The sequence below is a fragment of the Scatophagus argus genome, chromosome 11, assembly GCF_020382885.2.
Source record: "Scatophagus argus isolate fScaArg1 chromosome 11, fScaArg1.pri, whole genome shotgun sequence".
NCBI classification, from domain to species: domain Eukaryota; kingdom Metazoa; phylum Chordata; class Actinopteri; family Scatophagidae; genus Scatophagus; species Scatophagus argus.
Genome location: NC_058503.1, coordinates 211,032 through 235,024, shown reverse-complemented (window position 1 = coordinate 235,024; position 23,993 = coordinate 211,032). Strand labels below are relative to the sequence as shown.

Genomic DNA, 23,993 nt, shown 5'->3' with positions numbered 1-23,993 from the left:
GTCCAGGTGATTTGTTATTGGGCATGTTTTGGAGTGCTTTAAAGAGTTTTTGAACTGTAATGGGTTGTTCTAACGCAGGGGTCAGCAACCTTTAGCATGAAAAGAGCCATTTCGCCTGTTTCCCACCAAATTAAAACCCACTCGGAGTCACAAAACCTATTTGACGACTAAAATGAAAGTAACACCACATATAGTTTCCTTAAACTTATGCTTTATATATGAGAACTATAGTATGTTACTTTTATGAAATCAATAAACTACAAACAGAAAATGACAAATTTTTATTTTCCGTTTTTAACAGCGCAAAATTCTTTTGTACTTTGAGAGAAAAAGACACTGGCACTTATACATTTATTTTCAAATAAAATAATATATAAATATGTAGGGCTGTGGCAACGTCAACGTATTATCGCATTAGGGCTGGGCAAGTCAACGCTTAAATTAATTAATGCTGTCAATCATTATTTTTTATTTTATCGCACATTAACGCTGTTTTGTAGTGAGCAAGTGAGCAACGGTTAGATAACTAGTGAGCAGCAGACTTTAAAAATAATTATTATCATGAAAACAACAGCAAGATAAAATAATTGTCGGCGTTAACTAATTATCGCGTTTTTTCCCCAAAATATGCTCGCCTCTCTTAGCCATGGGAGCCACATGAGGGATGAAATAGCTGCATGAGGCTCTGGAACCATGGGTTGCCAACCCCTGTTCTAACGGGTTTGATTGATCCATGGATAGTGAAGGAAGGTGGAGAGAGTTAAGGAAGTTGTCAGTTTCTGATTGAGTGGGTTGGTTATCGTCAGAATAGTAACTGTAGAATTGTTTGAAGATGTTGTTTTTGTCCTGAGGATCCTGTGTCAATTTGTCTGTGGGGTTGAGCATGGATGAGATAACTGATTTATCATTCTTGTGCTGTAGCATGTTTGCTAAAAATTTTCCTGCTTTATTGCTGAAGTGAAATTTCTCATATTTGAGTTGCTGGATGCAGCACTGTGTTTTTCAATTTCAATTTCAATTCAGTTTATTTATATAGCGCCAATTCACAACAAAAGTTATCTCATGACAATTTGAGCAGGTCTAGACCAAACTCTTTAATTAAATTGTAAATAGAGAGAGCCCAACATTCCTCCTTGAGCAAGCACTTGGCGACAGTGGCAAGGAAAAACTGCCTTTTAGAAGGCAGAAACCTCGGAGCAGACCCCGGCTCAAGATGGGCGGCCATCTGCCTTGACTGGTTGGGTTGAGAGAGAGAGAGAGAGAGAGAGAGCAGGAGAGCGAGAGAGACAGAGAGAGAGAGCAGGAGAGCCAGAGAGAGAGAGAGAGAGAGAGAGAGCAAGGGAGAGAGGCAGAGGGGGTGGGGTGTGAGAGAAGGAGCACACAAGCAGAGATGCATAGCAGCAGTAATAATACCAGAAGTATCGGAAATGTAGATAATGATAATGACAATGAAGTATACAGAAGGTATTATGGTGATTTTGATAACAATAGTAGTAACAATAATGGTAGTAGCTGTACTGAGTCGTAACAGATTTAAATCAGATTATGACTAAACAGTAGTAATTGCAGTAGGTTTTGAGCAAGACGACAGCAGGACCGCAGCAGGAGGTCCAGTCATGATCGATAGGAATCTGCGGGACAAGAAAGCACAGGGACTCCAGGGAAGAAGTTGAGTTAGTAATATGCATTAATGGGACATGAATGTGTGCAGAAGGAGAGGGAGAGGAAGAAAGAGCTCAGTGCGTCATGGGAGGGCCCCCGGCAGTCTAAGCCTATAGCAGCATAACTAGGGGCCGGCCTAGGCCAGCCGTAACGATAAGCTTTATCAAAGAGGACAGTTTTTAGTCTACTCTTAAATATAGAGAGGGTGTCCGCCTCCCGGACCGAAACCGGAAGATGGTTCCATAGTAGAGGAGCTTGATAACTAAAGGCTCTGGTTCCCAATCTACTTTTGAGGACTTTTGGAACCACAAATAGCCCTGCATTTTGGGAACGCAAAGTTCTGGTGGGATAATAGGGTACTATTAACTCTTTAAGATAGGATGGTGCCTGACCGTTCAGGGCTTTATAAGTGAGGAGGAGAATTTTAAAATCTATCCTGAATTTTACAGGTAGCCAATGTAGAGAAGCCAGAACAGGAGAAATATGATCTCTCATGCTGGTTCTTGTCAGTAGTCGTGCTGCAGCGTTCTGGATTAGCTGGAGAGTCTTTATGGATTTATTGGGGCAGCCTGACAGAAGGGAGTTACAGTAATCCAGTCTAGAGGTAATGAATGCATGGACTAATTTTTCTGCATCTTTCTGACTCAGGATGTGCCTAATCTTTGTGATATTGCGGAGGTGAAAGAATGCAGTCTTTGAAATATTTGCTATGTGCGAGTTAAAGGACATGTCCTGGTCAAAGATAACTCCTAAATTTCTTACAGTGGAGCTTGAGGCCACGGCTAAGCCATCTATCAATGCAGTATCACTGCATAATTTGTTTCTAAGGTGTTCGGGGCCCAGAACAATAACTTCAGTTTTGTCTGAATTTAGAAGTAGGAAGTTGCTGGTCATCCAGGTTTTTATGTCTTTAAGACATGCCTGAAGCTTGACTAGCTGATTTGTTTCATCTGGTTTCATTGATAAGTACAATTGTGTGTCATCTGCATAACAATGAAAATGTATGGAGTGTTTCCTAATAATATCACCAATGGGGAGCATATACAGGCTGAATAATATTGGCCCAAGGACAGAACCTTGGGGAACTCCATGACTAACCTTTGTGAGTGTGGACGATGTATCATTAACATGAACAAATTGAAATCGATCTGATAAATAAGACTGAAACCAGCTTAATGCAGTTCCTTTGATGCCAATTAGGTGTTCCAATCTGTGCAGTAATATAGAGTGGTCAATGGTGTCAAATGCAGCACTGAGGTCTAACAGTACAAGGACAGAGATAAATCCCTTGTCTGATGCCAGGAGGAGGTCATTTGTGACTTTGACCAATGCTGTTTCTGTGCTATGATGAGCTCTAAAGCCAGATTGAAAATTTTCAAATAAGTTATTATTTTGAAGAAAGTCATATAACTGATTGGCGACTGTTCTTTCAAGGACCTTGGAAAGAAATGGAGGGTTAGATATTGGTCTATAGTTGCTTAAAACCTCTGGATCAAGTGTGTGTTTTTTAAGGAGAGGTTTGACTACAGCTACTTTAAAGGACTGGGGTACATAGGCTGTTATCAGGGACAGATTGATCATGTCTAATAGACAGGTGCTAAGTAAGGGTAAAGCTTCTTTGAGAAGGTTGGTAGGGATGGGGTCTAAGAGGCATGTTGTTGGCTTGGATGAATATACGAGTGAGTATAGCTGATGGAGATCAATAGGTGAAAAGCAGTCAAGATGATTATCTGTTTCTACTGTTGGTTCTAAGACACTAGTGTTTGATGTTACATCAGTATCAGCTGAGGTCAGTAGGTGCTGAATTTTGTCTCTAATGTTTAAGATCTTGTCGTTAAAAAAGGTTATAACGTCATTGCTGCTAAGGGTCACAGGGATACAAGGCTCGATAGCACTATGGCTCTCTGTCAGCCTGGCTACAGTGCTGAAGAGAAACCTGAGATTATGCTTGTTCCTCAATTAATTTTGAGTAATAGGCTGCTCTGGCAGTCCGTAGGGCCTTCCTATATAATCTAAGACTGTCAGATTGAGCGAGATTCAATAAGTTTGGAGGAACGCCATTTCCTCTCAAGTTTTTGCACATTTTGCTTTAATTTGCGAACCTCTGTATTATACCAGGGTGCAAGTTTCTTTTGCTTTATGAGTTTCTTTTTTAGCGGAGCAACAGAGTCTAAAGTCCTTAGTAAACTTGCAGCACTGTTCACGAAATGGTCGATTTGAGAGGGATTATTGTATTGTTCACTCGTATGGGGACATGATACTGAAGTTAATGACAATAGAACTGTTTCTTTAAATTTAGCCACAGCACTATCAGACAGGTACCTAGTGTAGGAGTTTTTTCTTGGTGGTATGAAGTCAAATAGTATAAACTCAAAAGTTATTAAACAATGGTCAGACAGAAGAGGATGTTTGAAATGAAATGAATCAGAAATGTTCTACATCTATACCATATGTCAGAACAAGGTCAAGAGTGTGATTGAAGCAATGAGTGGGTTCATGTACACACTGACAGAAGCCAATTGAATCTAAGAGAGAGATAAATGCTGCGCGAAGGCTATCATTACTATCGTCCACGTGGATGTTGAAATCACCCATAATAATAACTTTATTAGTTTTAAGGACCAGACTCGATAGGAACTCTGGAAATTCCAGTAAAAATTCAGAGTATGGGCCAGGAGCGCGGTACACTACAACAATAAAAATTGGTTGTATTGTTTTCCAGGTAGGGTGTGAGAGAGTAAGAATAAGGCTTTCGAATGAATGGGAGTTGACTTTGGGCTTTGGACTAAATGATAGGTTTGGGTCGAAAATGGCGGCAACTCCACCTCCTCGGCCGGTGTCTCGAGGAATGTGAGTATTAATATGACTTTGGGGAGTGGATTCATTTAAACTGGCATATTCTTCTGGCCAAAGCCAGGTTTCGGTTAAGCAAAATAAATCTATATTATTGTCCAATATTAACTCATTCACTAGTACAGCTTTAGATGAGAGAGATCTAATAATTAACAGTCCACATTTAATTCTCCTATTTGTTGTAGCTGTGGAGGTGTTGGTGTTGATCTTTATTAGATTTTTATGTATAACTCCTCTTTTTTCTTTGAATGATACTGTTCAATTGTCTTTGTAACTGTTTTAATTCATTTTGTGTATTATCTGAGGGATTGTGAGATAATTGGTTTGCCAAATGTTTGATTTTCTGTTCTAATGTATTTTTTCAATTTATGTTGCTGCTTTTTCTTGTGTGATGAATATGATGTGATTACACCTCTAATGATGGTCTTGCCTATTTCCCCAGAATGTGAATGGGGAGACCTCTGGACAGTCGTTTGTCTCCAAAAATGATGCCCACTCTCTTCTAATTAATGTGGTGAAATCTCCTCCATCTAGGAGTGATGTATTTAGGCGCCACCTTGTAGGACGTTTGAAATCTGATTGGAAGGATAGGGATAAAGATACAGGTGCGTGATCACTGATTCAATTCATTTAGATTGAGTGTGAAAGCCACATACATTCCGTGTTATCAATTTAAGTTGATGCATGAGTGTATGTTATGCATATATGCAATATAGTCAGACCAAGTATGTGGGGACTGATAGAGGGGAAGGGGTGAGAGAGATAGACTGAGTGTTGGGGGAAAGGTGGTGGTGGTAGAGAGAGAAAGTACAGTGTGTGTGTTTAAGTGCGTATGTGTATGCGTGTGCTCGTGTGTGTGTGTCAAAAGGAAAAGAAACAGAGAGTCTGAAAAAATTCAAACACTGTAGCATAACATAGGAAGTCATGGGGTATTCCCAGTACTATGTTACAGTAAAGTTTCCACCTAATATGATGTCCCCTGGTTGTCAAGACTATATAGAGGCTTGTGGATCTAGGTCTACATAGAACATAATTGGGGATTTCATGGAGACAAATGGACATTGAACATACAGCGACATACAAACACTGAACATATCGAAAAAAGTGGAGAAAGTAAAGTTATAAAGAGAAGATCAACCATAAACTGGACTGGTCACATAACACCGATGCCTGTACCTACCTACCTGTACAAGAAGGGCCAAAGTCTCCTACACCTTCTGAGGAGACTGAGGTTATTGGAGTGTGCAGGCCCCTCCTAAGCGGTTAGGGTGTCGGACCCGTAACCGGTGGATCGCTGGTTCGATTCCCCATCCCGGTGTCCATGGCTGAGGTACCCTTGAAGAGGGTACCTAACCCCCACTGCTCCCTGGGCGCTGCACGCGGTCGCCCACTGCCCCGGGTTTGCTGTGTGTGTGCACGTCACTTGGGTGGGTTAAATGCAGAGAACAAATTTCGTTGGAGTGAGTTCCCTCCAATGACAAAATATGTCACTTTACTTTACTTTACTAAGGACTTTGTATGACTCTGTGGTAGCCTCTGCTATCCACTACGCTGTGGTCTGCTGGGGACTGGGCAGCACGGACCGGACGGAAAGAGACTAAATAAGCTGATCAGGAGAGTCAGCTCTGTGCTGGGCTGCCCACTGGACTCCGTGGAGTGCAGCAGAAAGTGGAGGCTCTGAGCAGCTCCTTCAGCGGCAGACTGCTGCTACACCTTCAGTGTAGGAAGAAGCGCTACCTCAGATCCTTCATTCTCACTGCTGTTAGACTATACAACTCAACAGTCTAGTCCCCTTTTCCTCCCTTATGAGGACTTGTATATAGCTCTATACGGTATGGTGTTTACTTGTAAATTGTTAATGTATTATCTCTATATTTTTTGTAACTGTTTGAGCACAGTTTTTGCTTTTTGCACTCTTTTTCTGTTCTTGTGAGCTGCCACAACAAGTGAATTTCCCCACTGTGGGATCAATAAATTTCATCTTATCTTATCTTATGAGACATCAGAGAGAGACAAAATAATAGGCAGAGAGAGAGAGAGAAGAAGGGAAGCAGTGCTTCTTGTGCTAACTGCTGATACAACATGTAACAACACAGTTTAGATAGGCAGAAGGAGTAGAGTCAAAGTTCAGAAAGTATGTTGCTGGATGGTGAGAAATAGGCTGTTAGCCTACAGCCATGTGGTGATGTCACGGTTGCGAAATAATGTTTATGTTTATCTGTGGATCATGTATGAATTTGCCTGCTTGTTTATCCACAGATAGTGTGGCTCGTTTTCCTTTTCCATGGAAATTATTATTATTATTATTATTAATTATTGGAATGAGTATTTTCCTTCGCGCTTGTATTTCCTTAGGGAATTGATGATTCATCCCAAATGAAGATCCATTTGAGAGTTTACCTCTGCTTTTAGTTATATCTTATATCTTATCTTATAGCTTGTAATACTCAAATTTGGCCGTTATTGGAGCTGATTTGTTCACATTCTTGACTTTAGAGGTGAGACGATGAACTCGGTAGAAGGTTATTTCATCTATGATCTGTGTGGAGACTTTGAGGGAAGTTTCCATGAACTCTTTCAGAGCTCCCTCTGGGTTATCTGGACTTTGTTCGGGCTTGCCGGAAAATATTAAGTTATCGCGGATGCTGCAACACTGGAGATGAGCATTGTGGCTCATATGGTTTTGTTTTCGTCATTGAGATGCATTACTTCAGTGGATAAAATTCTAACAGTTCCTTTTAGTTAGTTGTTTATTTGTACAAGCTATTCGATCTGGGATTAAAAAAATTCAAGACTAGCTTTGAGCTCCCTGATGTCATCGCGGACCTAGTTCCAGTACGGACAGTTGTGAATTAATGGAGTCAAGTACACTGGCCTCAACTGTGCTCGTGCTGGTCGATAAATGAACAAAGTGACTCTAAATAGTTGCTTACTCCTCAGTCTGTTATGCTGCAGTGTCTTAAGATGAGTAAAACTTTGGAGGAGGGACATTTATCTGCTGCCAGCAGACCGACACAAGCAGGCAAATTCATACATGATCATACTGAGGGACTTTATAGAGAGATTTCCCCAGCTATTTCCCCCAGGCAACCCATCCAAATAGTTAAGTAGTGGTCTCCAATGAGTATAAAACCTGTCGGATGAACGCCAAAGTGAGAATTTAATCTTCTCCTAATTCAGAAGAATGTCATGCAGCCAGGCCTTGATTGATGGCGGTTGGGAAGACTTCCATAATAAGAGAATTCTCTTACAAGCAACAAGGGAAGCAAAGACAATGACGCCACTCTGAACGGCTGTGGTATGGAGGTCATCTGGGGGCTTGCCAAAAATGGTAATATGTGGAGTTGGGATTAGATTTATGCCTAATATATCTGAAATTGTTTTAAAGAATAGTTGCCAGAACTCAGACGGTTTGCGGCATGTCCAGAACATATGAGTGAGATTGCATGGGGTATGTGAACATCTATTACATTTCTCATCAAATTTGTCTGGGTAAAGTTTTGAAAGTTTTTCCTTACTATAGTGTAGCCTATGAAAGACTTTAAATTGTATTAATGAAACTGAAGTTCTGATTCCCAGTTCATCCAGATCTTACATAAAATCGGTTCACTGGTTGAGTACAGTTAATTATAGAAAGGGGAGATATGGCCCATTGATATAGTTTTAGCCTGGAGAGCCAGGTCAATCCCGCTGGGTGTTGGTATCTGTGGGAATGATGCAGCGTGCGTTTTTGCAAAATCTCGCAAAGAAAGTACCGGGAAAAGTCTGATTTATGTAGATTAAAAGTAGAGATTAATTGGTTGAAGCTTGCAAGGTGACCTGCATTGGGTAACGTATTGCGTATTACGTCACTTCCTGTTCTTGCACTACTCATTCACTTGCTAGTGTTTGGTGTTTGGTGGCATTGGTGTACTTCAATCGACATATTTTGTGTTAGCTTTTACTGTGGTTCTTACAAATAAGTGCAAAAGCACTTTAGGAAAATTTTATTAGGAAAAGTTTATTAACTGCATGATCATCTCGATTCTTTCCTTTCCCGATCCCCATTCTGTCTGTCGTTCAGCTCAGCTTAGCTTAGTGCTAACATGGCTTCTTCCACTCACTCTCCCTCTGCCTCTCCCTCTCCTATCTCCTGTAAGGTGTGTGAAATGTTTAGCTATTCCTCTGCCTCCTTTAGTGAGAGTGAGATGTGTAGAAAGTGTAGCTTATTCATAGCCTTGGAGGCGAGGCTAACTGAGTTAGAGGCCCGGCTTCGTACTGCAGATCATAGTCCATTAGTCCCGACAGCTAGCCAGCAGCAGTTAGCCTGTGCGGACCGGCCTACTTTAGCTACTTTAGCTGATGTCAGCCGCCCCCCGGCAGCCCCCGAGCAGCCGGGAAGTCAGGGAGGTTGGGTGGCGGTTCAAAAGAAGCGTAGTCCAAAACAAAGGCCCGTGGTTCACCACCAACCGCTTCATGTGTCTAACCGCTTTTCCCCACTCAGCGACACACCCGCTGAGAAACCGACCCTGGTTATTGGCGATTCTGTTTTGCGATATGTGAAGCCGACACCAGCAACCATAGTCAAATGCATCCCGGGGGCCAGGGCGGGCGACATAGAGGGCAATTTAAAGCTGCTGACGAGAGATAAGAGTAAATATGGTAAGATTATAATTCACGTCGCCGCTAACAACACTTGGCTACGCCAGTCGGAGGTCACCAGAGTTAACATGGAGTCGGTGTGTAATTTGGCAAAAACCATGTCGGACTCTGAAGTGTTGTCTGGTCCCCTCCCGAATCTGACCAGTTATGACATGTTTAGCCGCATGTCATCGCTCCATCGCTGGCTGTCACGGTGGTGTCCAGAAAACAACGTGGCCTTTACAGATAACTGGAAGACTTTCTGGGGAAAACCTGGCCTTATTAGCAGAGACAGCATTTATCCCACCTGGGGTGGTGCGGCTCTTATTTCTACCAATATAGCCAAGTTTATTAAGAATTTCCCTCCAGGGATTAATAAAGGAATTCTAATTAGACAACCAACACCCTGACAACCCAGGGTCGAGGCCAGGAAGTAGAGTCGCCGTCTTTCACACTTCTCTGCTGTTTCTGTAGGACTGCCGCCCTCCGTTAAAAGTAGAATAAATAAAAATATAAATGCACACAGTAATACTAAGTTTAACAGTCCCATAGAAATAGTGTCAGTGCCTTGTCCTCCCATAGTCCAGCCAGCACAAAATTTAAGTGTTAAGTGTTAATCATAATAACCTCATAAAAATACAAACTTATAATATTTAGAAAAGTGAAACTAAACAGTTGAGATTTTGTTTCACTTGTCTTTTTAGTAATGTCGTTCTGATGTTGTTAACTGCTTTCCTGCCTGTACAACATCCATTTCACGTCTGCCCGTCCTGGCTGAGGGATCCCTCCTCTGTTGCTCACCCTGAGGTTTCTTCCATTTTTTCCTGTTAAAGGTTTTTCTGGGAGTTTTTCCTTAGTGGATGTGAGGGTCAAAGGGCAGAGGATGTTGCTGATGTTATGTTAAGCCCTTTGAGACAAACTGCTTGTAAAAATGGGCTATACAAATAAAGTTGTCTTGTCTTGTCTTGCAAACACACCATCAGTGTATAAGTCTCCCGGACTACGTAGTCCTTTGTCTTCTGAAGCAGAGAATCGTGGATGGATCTGTGCTGGAATGAACAGATGATTATTGCAAATGGGAGTTGCCAGAGGAAGGGAATGCCATCCAAAGTGGCGTCTTATTCAGAATCAGGATCAGAATTCCTTTATTTATCCCCGAAGGGAAATTCTTTTTCGTACAGACATTGCACTTGCAGTTTTTCCGACCAAGAAAGAAAAGTGAAAGATATAAAGATAGGATAAACAAAAACAAGTAAGTATAAATCTAAAAATACAGGTATTTACATGTGTTAAAAATTTAAAAATACAGGTATTTACATGTGTGAATCAATATATACATTGTGTATATAAAAGTGTGTCCGTCACAGTGCAGATTTTAACAGTTTGGTGGCAACAGGCAGGAATGATTTGCTGTGTCACTCTGGTGCATCGTGGCAGTATGAGTCTGTTGCTGAACGAGCTCCTGTAGCTGATCAGCACATTGTGGAGAGGGTGCGAGGGAAAGTCCAGTATAGTCCTTATTTTGGACAACATCCTCCTCTCAGGTACCACTGTCAGAGACTCCAGTTTCTCTTCCAATCATTGGCCTTCTTAATGATTCTATTGAGTCTGTTAGTGTCCCTCATCCTCAGGCAGCTGCCCCAGCAGGCAACAGCATATTAGATTAGATTAGATTAGATTCAACTTTATTGTCATTACACATGTACAAGTACAATGCAATGAAACGCAGTTTGGCATCTAACCAGAAGTGCAATAATCAGAATCAGAATCAGAATCAGAATTCCTTTATTAATCCCTGGAGGGAAATTCTTGTTTTTACAGACATTGCACATGCAGTATTCCCGACCAAGAAAGGAGAAAAGTGCAGAGTATAAAAATAGGATAAACAAAAAACTAAAATCTCAAGTACAGGTATTTACAAAAAACTGTATTCAAATTTTTAAGAAAAATTTAAAAATACAGGTATGTACATGTGTAAAAGAGCCAATATGTACATTGTATATACAAGTGAGTGTGTCCGTCACAGTGCTGAGTTTAACAGTTTGATGGCGACAGGCAGGAATGATTTCCTGTGTCGCTCTGTGGTGCATCGTGGCAGTATGAGTCTGTTGCTGAACGAGCTCCTGTAGCTGATCAGCACATTGTGGAGAGGGTGCGAGGGAAAGTCCAGTATAGTTCTTATTTTGGACAACATCCTCCTCTCAGGCAGGCTCTTGACTCGTAGAACATCCTCAGCATCGTCCTGCAGATGTTGAAGGACCTCAGCCGCCTCAGAAAGTAGAGGCGACTCTGGCCCTTTCTGTAGACCATGTCCACGTTCTTGCACCAGTCCAGTTTGTGGTCTAAGTACACCCCCAGGTATTTGTACTCCTCCACCACCTCCACAGTGTCCCCTTTGATGTTGATAGGGGTCACTGGAGCCTTAGTCCTCCTCAGGTCCACCACCAGTTCCTTGGTCTTTGTCATATTGAGCTGTAGGTGGTTTTTCCTGCTCCATGTGACAAAGTTGTCCACTACCGTCCTGTACTCTCTCTCATCCCCCCCAGTAATACACCCAACCACTGCAGAGTCATCAGAAAATTTCTGAAGATGGCAGGACTCTGTGCAGTGCGTAAAGTCTGTGGTGTAGATCGTGAAGAGAAAGGGAGAGAGGACAGTCCCCTGTGGAGCCCCGGTGTTGCTGATCACTTCATCTGACAGGCAGCACTTCAGGCGTACGTACTGCGGTCTGCCCGTCAGATAGTCTGCGATCCAGGACACCAGTGGGGCATCCACCTGCATCGCTGTCAGCTTCTCAGCCAGCAGAGCCGGCCTGATGGTGTCAAACGCACTCGAGAAATCGAAGAACGTGATTCTCACAGTGCTTGCCGGCTTGTCCAGGTGAGTGTAGACTCTGTTCAGCAGGTAGATGATGGCATCGTCCACGCCAAGGCGGGGCTGGTAGGCGAACTGAAGGGGATCCTGAAGTGGTTGGACCATGGGCCGGAGCTGTTCCAGGACGAGTCTTTCCAGGGTCTTCATGATGTGTGACGTCAGAGCCACAGGCCTGTAGTCCTTGGGGTCGCTGGGACGCAGCGTCTTCGGGACAGGAACGAGGCATGACGTCTTCCACACCACGGGGACCCTCTGAAGACTCAGACTCAGGTTGAAGACGTGATGGAGTACTCCGCTTAGCTGGGGGGCACAGGCTTTCAGGACCCTGGGGCTCACACCATCTGGGCCTGCAGCTTTGCCTGCACGGAGTCTCTGCAGCTGTCTTCTCACCTGATCAGCTGTGAAGGTCATCGTTGGGGTGATGGGTGGGGGAGGAGTGCATGTGGTACCCAGGTGAGAGTGGTCCACCCAGGCTTCTGGGGACGAGGTGTGAGCGAGGCCATCCAGATGGAATGTGGGTGGAGGGAGAGAGGCTGAAGTGGCTGGTTGCTGCAACCGTACTGCTGAGGAGTCGTTTGAAGTGTGTAAGCAGTAAGTGCCAGGTTTCTTCCTGGGAATGGGATGGCACTGGACACCACCGACTCATAGAACATCCTCAGGATCGTCCTGCAGATGTTGAAGGACCTCAGCCGCCTAGAGGATGGAGAAGCGGCTTGTGATCGGAGGGTCACCGGTTCGATTCCCCCACAGGACGGGCAGGAAAAATTTGGGTGTGGTGGAGTGATAAATGCGAAAAAATTGCTCCCCTCCTGCATTAGCCAGCTGATGTGCCCTTGAGCAAGGCACTTAACCCCCCAATATGCTCCCTGGGCGCTTGATGCTGCCCACTGCTCCTGTGTGTGTTTCACTGCATGTAATTTGCCGGGTGTTGCATGTGTGTGTTCAACTAAGGATGGGTCAAATGCAGAAGACAAATTCAGTGTGTGTATGTAAAAGTATATATGCTGCCAATAAAGTGATTCTTCTTCTTCTTCTTCTTCTTCTTCTTCTTCAGAAAATACAGGCGTCTCTGGCCCTTTCTGTAGACAGTGTTCACGTTCTTGCACCAGTCAAGTTTGTGGTCCAAGTACACCCCCAAGTATTTCTACTTGGACTTATTTGTACTTATTTGTGTCCAAATTTTTAATGTTCCAACAACAACTGGATTAGAGGTAAAATTTGATGGGGAGAAGGGCAAGGTACTACATGTTAAAGCTAGCAGCGACGAAGAGCAGGAAGCTGATTCACTCTGGCACCAGCTGGGTTGAGGGGAAGCAAACCAAGATATTATCTTTTGCATGTCAGTTGCCCAATAGTAGCCGATCAAATTGGGCAGACCCAGTCCCCCAATCGATCTGTCCCTACAAATGATGAAATCATGTTGTTTATTTTTGTGTAAAAGGATCTGAGAAGAGTAGAGTAAACTAACCCATGAGATGAAGTTAGTATTACAACCAAACTGTCTCAGAGAAAAGAGGAGATAGGCCCACTCGACTCTGTCAAAGGCCTTCTCTGCATCAAGAGATATTATGACCTCTGGGAGTCCAGAGGGAGATGGAGAGAGGATGACGTTAAGAAGCCTTCTTGTATTGGAATATGAATACTTTTCTTTATAAATCCTGGCTGATCCTCTGAAATGATCTGGGGCACCGCAGATTCCAAACGTCAAGCTAAGATCTTTGCGAGTATTTTAACATCTACCGGAAGAAGTGATATTGGTCGATGGGATGCGCAGTTCAGTGGATCTTTACCCCTCTTATAGATTAGGGAGATGGAGGATTGTGTAAGCGTGGATGGGAGGGTGCCTTGTTTGAATGAGTGGTTAAACATTTCGAGTAATAATGGAACTAACTGATCTGAGAATTTTTTATAAAACTCGACTGGATAACTATCTGGGCCTGGGGATTTGCCACTGTTCATTGATTGTATTGCTTCTTTAATTTCTGAGAGAGTGAGAGTGGTGTCTAGTCCTAGATTATCCTCGGTTGAGACTTTAGGTAGGTCAAATTTTTCAAAAAAATTAATTAGATGAGTTTTATCTGCTAAGGACTCAGATTATTTATTCTATCCAGGTCAGAGGTTATCGAGCCTGATTCGTCTGTTATCTGAGTAATTTGAATCGATGCTGTTTTTGCCTTCAGCTGGTGAGTCAAAAGGCGTCCAGCTTTGTCTCCATGCTCATACACCATCCCCCAGAAACAGAGGAGAAGCTGTTCAGCTTCAGAAGTGAGAAGGAGATCAAGTTCTGTTTGAAGTCTTATTCTCTCTTTATATAAGTCCGGTGAATTAGAGAACGAAAGGGAGTCATCTAAATCCGCGATGGCATCTTCCAGCTCTTTCTGCCGAAATCTGCGCTGTTTATTTGCATAAGAAGTAAAAGAGATGATTTTACTCCGTATGTAAGCTTTAACGGTATCCCATAATATGGATGGGGAGGTTTCACTGTTCACCTTGTTAGTTTCACAAAAAAAGAGATCGATTCAGAGATATACTTGCAAAAGTTGGCATCAGCCAGCAAGAGAGGACTCAGCCTCCAGTGTTTGAATCCCTTTGGCTTCTTGCTAAACCGAAGTGTCTAAGATTACTGTGGCATGATCCGACACTGTTATGGGTAAATATTGAGTAGAGACCACCTCTGGAATAAGTTTTTTATCTATCATGAAGTAATCTATACGCAAGAATGAGCGATGTGCATGGGAGAAAAAAGAGTATTGAATAAGTTACTGTGTATGTCAATAGGAAAAACTGCCCCACAGCCCATACCATTTGCTTCAGTGTTTCATCTGGCCCTCAACTACCATAGGACAAGGATGCCTATATCTTTTTCTTGATTTTAGTTTGGCTTTTAACACCATCATCCCACAAACACTAGTTAAGAAACTGGCACCACTAGGACCAAGACCCACACTCTGCAGTGTGGTCTTGACAAGGAAGCCTCAGACTGTCAGAATTAACAACACCTCCTCACGCTGTACATTGGTTTAGACTGATGGTTAATTTGTATTATCTTTGCTGGTAAACCAGACCCAGAGTATTGTATTTCATCTGGAAGTGACAAAGGATCTTGAATCATGTACTTCCTTATTTATTCACCAGTTCTGTTTCCACTGCACTTTGTCCCCTCTTGTTTTTATCAATAAACCAGCATTTACTCCTACACAATACTTTTGAGATATTTTCCATTTTGAACACTGAGAGACTTTTTCCATTTGTGTTGATAATATGAACAGTCAGGTGTGAATAGGAGCTTAATTTACCTCACAGTCTCAACCTAACGTGACAGGGAGAGGTGGAGTTAGAAAGAGGCTGTGTTCTCTCTCTCTCTCTCTCTCTTTCTTTCTTTATCTTCTTTTCTTTCTGTGTGTGTGTCAGATGTGTGACTTGTGTTATGTGTCTGCAGCGTGGAGGACATGGAGCAGCAGAAGAGGCAGGACAGTGACTCAGGAGTTGGCAGTGACAATGGAGAGAAGAGGCTATCTGCTACTGAGGTACTGAGAGTACGATGCGTGTATGTATGTGTGTGTATAATGGTGTATATGAGGGATTTTATGTTTATCACTGTCTCTATATCTTATCCTTTTATGCTTTTTATGTCACAGACAGAACAACTTTGTCTTGTTTTCTAGTTAGATCAGCTTTTGTTTTGCATTTTGTATCAATGTTGTTTACCCAAACTCTATGTAATCTAAATTAACATTTATATGACTTGATTGTTAACCATGTTGTTGTTAATAGTATAAAATGTTTGGTTCCGACGCTGCGTGAGTGGCAACTCAGGCTCACTGTTGAGCTTTTCTTGTGTTTTTTGTAATTTGATCTTCTTTTTATGCGTGCTCTTCTCCTTTGTTTTTACTGTGTAAACATGGACGCTGCGTCTGTACAGTTCGCACCAGTTTTCCTTTTTTTTTCGCACTTTTTCAACCCAGTACAGGGATTCTGCATGGATCCACGACTCCATTGTTTACACCAGATATCAGCTGTCCGACGTCCCCCGAGAGCTGAGGTGGAAGACACGGTGGTACTGTGCCGAGGCCGCGCGCCAAGCCAGGAGAAGATGTTATCGACCTGTCTTCCCTTCCGTCATCATAGGGAATGTAAGATCTCTCCCCAGCAAAAGCTCACGAGCTCGCGGCGCTAACCCAGCATGAGATTGACTTCCGGGAGGCTAGCCTGATGCTGTTCACAAAGTCGTGGCTAACGACGGTAACTCTGGCCGCGGTCGCCAAATTGGACGACTTCCAACTTACACAGGCTGAGAAAGACGAAAGAAAGCGGTAAGAGGAAAGGAGGAGGGCTGGTGATGTTTGTGAAGGATAGATGGTGTAACCCGGGGCACATCACCATCAAAGAACAACTCTGCAGCAAGGACATCGAATTGTTAGCGGTTAGCATGCGACCCCACTACATCCCCAGGGAATTCACGGCGGTTATCGTGATAACTGTGTATATCCCTCCGTCTGCTAACGGCTAAGTGGCCTGTGACCTCCTGCTCTCAGCTGTGAGCAGGCTGTAGACACAGCACCCCAACGCCCTGCTCCTCATTTCTGGAGACTTCAGTCATGCCGCTCCTTCATCCTCTCTAACGTCATTCACCCAGTATGTTACCTGCCACACCAGGGACAATAAAATACTGGACCTTTTCTATGCCAACACTAAGGAGGCGCACACATCACTTCCCCTCCCCTCGCTGGGCAGAGCTGACCACAACCTGGTGCTCCTCCAGACTGTGTACAAACCTCTGGTACACAGGCAGCCAGCTGTGACCCGCACAGTGAAGAAATGGTCTGATGAAGCTGAAGATGCTTTAAAGGGCTGTTTTAGCTCTACTGTGTGGGTCTTCAGCGATGCCCACGGGGATGACATCGACAGCCTGACTCACACGGTTACAGACTACGTCAACTTCTGCATGGAGAACAACGCACCCACCAGTACAGAGCTGAACCTGTTTTTCAACAGGTTTGATGAGGCGTCTGCACCTTCCCCCGCTCAGTCCCTGCTGCTGCCCCCCACTTCTCCTGTTGTGAACTGCTCCCCCTCCACCCCTCCTCCCACAACATTCAGCCGTGAGGATAATGTTTTTTGACTTCTCCAGTGCCTTCAACACCATCCAGCCCACCCTGCTGGGAGACAAACTGGAGTGTGCAGGAGTTGACCACCACCTCAGTGCCTGGACCGTGAACTACCTGACAGACAGGCCACAGTATGTGAGGACGCAGAGCTGTGAGTCTGACATGCTTCTCTGTAGCATAGGTGCACCACAGGGAACAGTTCTGGCTCCCTTTCTGTTCACTCTGTACACCTCTGATTTCAGGTACAACACTCCAACCTGCCACCTACAGAGTTCTCAGACGGCTCTGCGATCGTCAACCTCATCATGGACGGAGATGACCAAGAGACTGGTGCCAGGGGAACCGCCTCCAGATCAACTCTGGTAAAACCAGCTGGTGGTGGACTTCAGCAGGTGCCAACACACCTCACCTGCACTGGTGAACATCCAGGGAACAGACATCGAGAGAGTCACTTCCTACAAGTACCTGGGCGTTCACCTCAACAGTAAACTGGACTGGACTGAACTGACAACAGTGACGCCCTGTACAAAAAGGGCCAGAGCAGACTCTTCCTGCTCAGGAGGCTGAGGGCCTTTGGAATACAGGGTCCACTCCTCAAGAGCTTTTATGACTCTGTGGTGGCATCAGCCATCTTTTATGCTGTGGTCTGCTGGGCAGGAAGTTTCTGTGCCCGGGTCAAAAAGAGGCTGGACAGACTGATGAGAAGGGCTGGCTCAGTCCTGGGCTGCCCCCTGGACTCAGTGGATGAGGTGGGTGACAGGAGCTGGAGACCCCCTCCCACAACATTCACAGCTGATAGACTGGACATTTAAGCTGATGAATGTGTTAACTGGACAATGAAACATGTGCAATAATGGGACAAAATGGTCACGCCAGACCTGTGCAATAATACATGTGTAGTAATAATTGTGCAATAATCCCTACTCATGTAACACTACTACAAGGACCAGTACCTACTTACTTAGTCACTGAAACAAATCTGTGCAATAATTAATCCATCCACTAATCATAACTGAGGGACGCTAATGTAAATAGACTTTCTCTTTTCAGGTACTTGTTTCCTGTGTATTTATTCTTTTTGAATGCACATCCTTTCCTTTATCCTTGCATGCTTTGTACCCTCTATATCCTGTTTACTGCTGTAAAACTGCAATTTCCCAGTTATGGGACTAATAAAGGATTATCTTATCGTATCTTAAATAAATTAAACAAAGTGAAGTAAAGCTGCAAGCAGCATTGAGTGGGCACTCACGCACATTCAGACGTCGGGGCTGGTGGCAGTCATGACCTGTTGCCAGCAGGTAACACTGTTAGTATAACTAAATATCGGCTGGTCGTTTTTTTCACATCGGCACTCTAATTCAACAGATGAAGTTTGGTGCAGATTGCACAATGTGTGTTTGAGTTACAAAAACCTGTTCCATGGCGAAGCTTCATAATTTGTTGCTGCCATGTCAGTGCTATAAAGTACTTGCTCCGTGATCAGCTTGAATTTGAGAGAAACAGAGGTCAAACTATGTTTTCTGTCTAATTCAGTCACATTTGACTAAATCTAAGCCAAAAATCATTAATCTGTTAAGGCTTTTCTAAATGCATTTGAGGTGTACCTGGTCATTTATAGGTATTTTTTTATTTAAACAGCACACATAGTAAAGTATAGTAATTTCCTCTTGCCAGCAGGCGGCGCTATGAGAATAAGTCAATATTTGCATCTAATGGCTTGTTTCCACTGAGCAGTACAGTGCGGTTTGATTCGTCACATAACGGTTTGGTACAGTATGGTTTTTGAACTCCAATAGTACCCTGCTTGATAGGCAGGCAGCATGGTGGTTGGTGGTCAAGATGGCTCTGCGGATGGCGACCTCGGTGCTTCGCTCTCTTGTACTTAATTTGTTTTTATGCGTTTATTACGTTATCTGCTGTTCTCCACCGATAACTTTCACCAGAGAGGAACTTCTAAACATCGGGCAGTCCTGAATAGGAACTTTTTCTCCAGTTTTCACAAATCCAAATCTAGCTAGCTTCGCAGAAATCCTGGTTGGAGGTGTGGCTCTCCGTGGAATTCGTCGGAGACGCAGACGGGGGAAACGAGCAGGAGCGCTGGTGAGATTAAGGAAGAGAGGATTACGCACTGCGCTCCCAGCCATTCTCCTGGCGAACGTCCACTCTCTGGCAAATAAGATGGACAAGCTGCTGCTTCTCAACCAAATCAACTCGGACTTTCGCAGATCCGCCGCCCTGTGCTTCACTGAAATCTGGCTCTGTGAGCGCATTCCGGATTTCGCACTTCGGTTGCCTGGTTTCCAACTCTTCCATGCGGATCGCAACACAGAGCTTTCAGGGAAAACAAAAGGTGGAGGAATCTGCTTCTACCTAAACGAAGGTTGGTGTACAGATGTTACATTGTTGGAAAAGTCATGCAGCCCTCACTTAGAGACTCTAGTGATAAACTGTAAGCCTGTAGCAGAAGCGCTACAACAGCTAGCTGACCAGATAACAGACATTGAAAAAAAAAACCTCCCTGACTCCCTGGCCATTATTGTTGGGGATTTTAACGGTGCCACACTCAACCATGAACTCCCTACATACAGACAACACATCAAGATTCCCACCAGGGAAAAAAACACACTGGACCACTGTTACACAGTTCTCAGGGATGCCTATCATGCTGTTTCCCGGGCAGTTATAGGACTTTCCGACCACTGTCGGCGTCATCTCATTCCAACCTACAGACAGAAACTAAAAACTTCTAAACCTGTGGCAAGGACTGTGATGAAGTGGAGAAGGGAGTCAAAGCTGGAGTTGCAGGCCTGCTTTGATTGCACTGACTGGAGTGTTTTTGAAGCTGCAGCTACCGATCTCAATGAACTCACTGACACTGTGACATCTTACATCAGTTTTTGTGAGGACTTATGTGTGCAAACCAAGAACTTTTGCACATACAACAACAGCAAACCGTGGTTCACTCTTAATCTTAGGAGGCTGCGCCAAGCCAAAGAGGAGGCCTAGAGCAGTGGGGACCGGGACCTGTTCAAGCAGGCCAGGAACAAGCTGACAAAGGAGATCAGGGTAGCCAAAAGAAGCTACAGTGAGAGACTGAAACATAGCCTCTCAGCCAACGACCCTGCGTCAGTCTGGAAAGGCCTGCAACAGATAATGGATTACAAAAGACCATATTCCCACCCTGTAGAAAATCCCAGACTGGCTGATGACCTTAACAACTTCTACTGCAGGTTTGAAAAGCATCCATTCTCACACCCATCACGCACAAAAGACTTACCCTCTACACCCAAATCCCTCACCCCACCTGCATTGACGATCTGCGAAGAGGAGGTGTGCCGGCTCTTTCAGAGGCAGAAGACCAACAAGGCTCCTGGACCTGATGGTGTGTCCCCCTCTTGCTGCGAGCCTGTGCTGAACAGCTGGCCCCAGTTTCACGCAGATCTTTAACCAGTCCATGGAGCTGTGTGAAGTACCCTCCTGCTTCAAATGCTCCACCACCACCCCAGTTCCCAAAACACCCTTCATCACAGGATTAAATGACTACAGGCCTGGTCATGAAATTCTTTGAAAGACGAGTGTTGAGCCACCTGAAAAACATAACAGGACCTCTGCTGGACTCTCTGCAGTTTGCCTATAGGGCAAACAGGTCGACGGATGATGCCATCAACATGGGACTGCAATACATCCTGCAACACCTCGACTACCCAGGGCCATATGCCAGGATCCTGTTTGTGGACTTCAGCTCGGCGTTCAACACCATCGTCCCTGAACTCCTACATCAGAAGCTCACCCAGCTCTCAGTGCCTGCCTCCACCTGTCAGTGGATCATCAGCTTCCTGACTGACATGTAACAGCATGTCAGACAGGGGAGCATCACATCCAAAATTCATTTGAAAGCCTTATTCTCAGTTTTTCACACCCAACTTAGAAAACAGTGAAGCCAGTTTTAATTGTTACAGTATACCAGGCTTTTTTGTACAGAATTGTCAGAGTTCCTATCAAATCTAGTCCTTCAAACAAATAAAGTAATTATTGTGGGTGATTTTAATAATCATGTAGATAATGACAATAGCTTTGTTTTTTTTACAGCATTTATTTTTTTGTTAGATTCGATCGGCTTCTCTCAGTGTGTGCATAAACCTGTATACACCGTGTCAGTCACACTCTTGATCTTGTTCTGTCTTATGGCATTGAAATTGAACATTTAATAATCAATCCATCACGCATCCATCAATCCATCTTGATGAAGCAGCTTGAGCAGGGATGCCCAGACTTCCCCCTCCCCAGACACTTCCTCCAGCTCTTCTGGGTGGACCCCAAAGCGTTCTCAGGCCAGCAGAGTGACATGGTCCCTCCAGCATGTCCTGGGTCTTCCTCTGGGCCTCCTCCCGGTGGGGCATGCCTTGAACACCTCCCCAGGAAGGCCGGATTGTTGTTACCGGGACCTCATCCTGGAGCCAGACCTGGGGCTGGGGCTCACAGCCGAGCATCTGGTTGGCCGGGTCTCTGCCCACGGGACCCGGCTGGGTACAGCCCGAACAAGTGACATGGGCCTGCTCTTTTCGCGAGAGGATTCAGAAGTGGCCAGTGCAATGTGGTTTGGGCGACAGCTGTGGACGGGGATCCCGATGACCCAAACCCTGGACAAAAAACATCTAATAATCTTTCCACGAATTCTTCTTTCATCTGACCATTGTTTAGTAACTTTTGAATTTCTATAATCGGACTACAAGCCACTAAGTAAAAAAAGTCCTACACGAGACATCTCCAATTGTGCCGTAGCAAAATTTTAGGAAGTGATACCATCAGCATTTACTTCTATGTCATGTCTCAATATATCCAAAAGCTCAGATGCCAAGGAAGTCTATTGCCACCTATAGTCCCTCTCAAATCAATCATTTTGTCATCTTAGCTCATCTTAGCTTGTCATCAAGCTCACTCAGAACGATCCTTGACTCTAGTGCACCTGTACAAAAGAAAATTACAAAGCAAGAAAGATTAGCACCATTGTATAACTCAGAGACCCACAAATTAAAGCAAAATGCACAAAAATTTGAAAGGAAACTAGAAGAATCTTGCCTGATCTGTCACAACAATTTCAAAAGCCCTACAGAATGCCGCAGTAGCCTCTCACTCAGCATTAATTGAAGAAAATAAGAACATCCCCAGATCTTTCTCCAGTAACAGACTACATACCACAGGCTTTCACAGTAGGTGTAATCAAACCTCTTCTTAAAAGCCTACTCTTCATCTAGACGTTTTGGTCACCTATAAACCGATATCCAACCTTCCCTTTCTCTATAAGATCCTTGAGAAATCAGTCGCTAATCAGATATGCCTCTTTCTCCTAGTTTATTTGAAGATTTCCAGTCTGGTTGTAGAGATCATCAGATCATCAGAGCCAGAGATGGCACTGGTCAAAGTCGCAAATGACCTTCTACTTGCATCAAACGAGGGTCTTGTCTCTGTTCTCATATTGTTAGACCTCTCTCTCTTTCTTTCACGACCCAACAGTCAACAGATGGCCGTTCACATAGAGCCGGGGTCTGCTCCCAGGTTTTGGCCTTCTTAAAGGATGTTGCCAAGTGCTCACTCATGGGGGTTTTGTTGGGTCTCTCTGTACTGAAGTATCATGAGACAACATCGTGTATTTATTATATATATATATATATATATATATATGTGTGTGTGTGTGTGTGTGTGTGTATGTATGTATAATTACTTATATTTATACTTTATATTCTTGGCAGTCTGCAAACAATTACGAAAGCTCTGCTTATTTCAGTTGATTAACAATCATACCGTGACACATACTAGGACAAGAGTTGTTGTACATTTATTTTCTGTTGACTTGCTATTCAGTAGTTTTGACTCTGAACCCATTTTGTTGTTGTTTGTTGCAGCCATCAGATGAAGACAGTTTGAGTCTTAACTTACCGATGATTCACGTCACAGAGGAGGAGGGACTTGGTAAAGACAACTCAAGTGAACACCTTAGCTCCCTGACAGGTACACACACTCAAGTGGCCAGGATGTGGTTGTGTCGGTCACGGTGTCCATGTGTGGACAGACTGTAAAGATATGTATTGACAGAACAATAAACTGTATATATAGAGTGCACACATGAATCTCTGTGTAGTGAGTGTATGTCTGTGTATATTATATTTTATTTATCATTCATGTCGTTGAATTGTGTTTTCAGTGAAATAGAAGAGACAAAACATGTGTCAAAAACACAAAATATTTCTCTTGATTTGTTTTTTTTCAGCCTGCGTATATCGCCTGAAACCATCCATATCCTCACAGTGGACCTCATTAATTATTTGATCAGTATATTCAGAAATTTAAATAGTACATTTTGTTGAGCTATTCCAATCACTGCAATAATAGCAGAAGGTCCAAAACATCTCAAAGGATTTTAAATATTGCCAGAAGTGCTTTTTTATTCCAAATAAATCCTGATATCAGTTTGTTTTTTGGACAGGAAAAATGATCTGGATAAATAGAAAGGATTGCATTGAAATACATATAGTTAGATTCTTACGCATTGGGTCAAGTATAGGTTTTTTGGCATTGGGCCTGTTGTAAACCATCACATTGAACTTGTAATGAAAGACTTTTAGCTTTAATTCAAGGGATTTAACAAAATTGTGGCATTTACCATTTAGGAATTATAGCCATTTCTATATACCCACCTCCATTTTTGGTGGCTCATAAATGATGGGACAAGTGACTGGCAAGCAGTTTCATGGCCAGGTGTCACCTATTCCCTTGTAAGTCCATAAGAGATCAAGGAGATAAAGGTCTGGAGTTGGTCCCGAGTGTTACATTTGAATTTGGTAGTTGTTCATTGGTACACTAAACATGGGGTCT

The 23,993-nt window shown here is 43.7% G+C and overlaps 1 protein-coding gene across 14 annotated transcripts in view; it reads left to right on the top strand.

The window, feature by feature from the left end:
- The window catches only part of lrch1 (leucine-rich repeats and calponin homology (CH) domain containing 1), a 195,448-nt gene that overhangs the window by 87,330 nt on the left and 84,125 nt on the right, over nt 1-23,993 (top strand). For 12 of the 14 annotated variants that reach the window (XM_046403189.1, XM_046403186.1, XM_046403190.1 and 9 more), the window contains 3 exons: nt 15,449-15,536; nt 15,975-16,142; nt 23,024-23,129. In XM_046403189.1, coding sequence (XP_046259145.1) covers nt 15,449-15,536; nt 15,975-16,142; nt 23,024-23,129 — 362 coding nt within the window. The remainder of the gene's footprint in view (nt 1-15,448; nt 15,537-15,974; nt 16,143-23,023; nt 23,130-23,993) is intronic. The other 2 variants (XM_046403188.1, XM_046403187.1) reach the window with 1 other exon arrangement.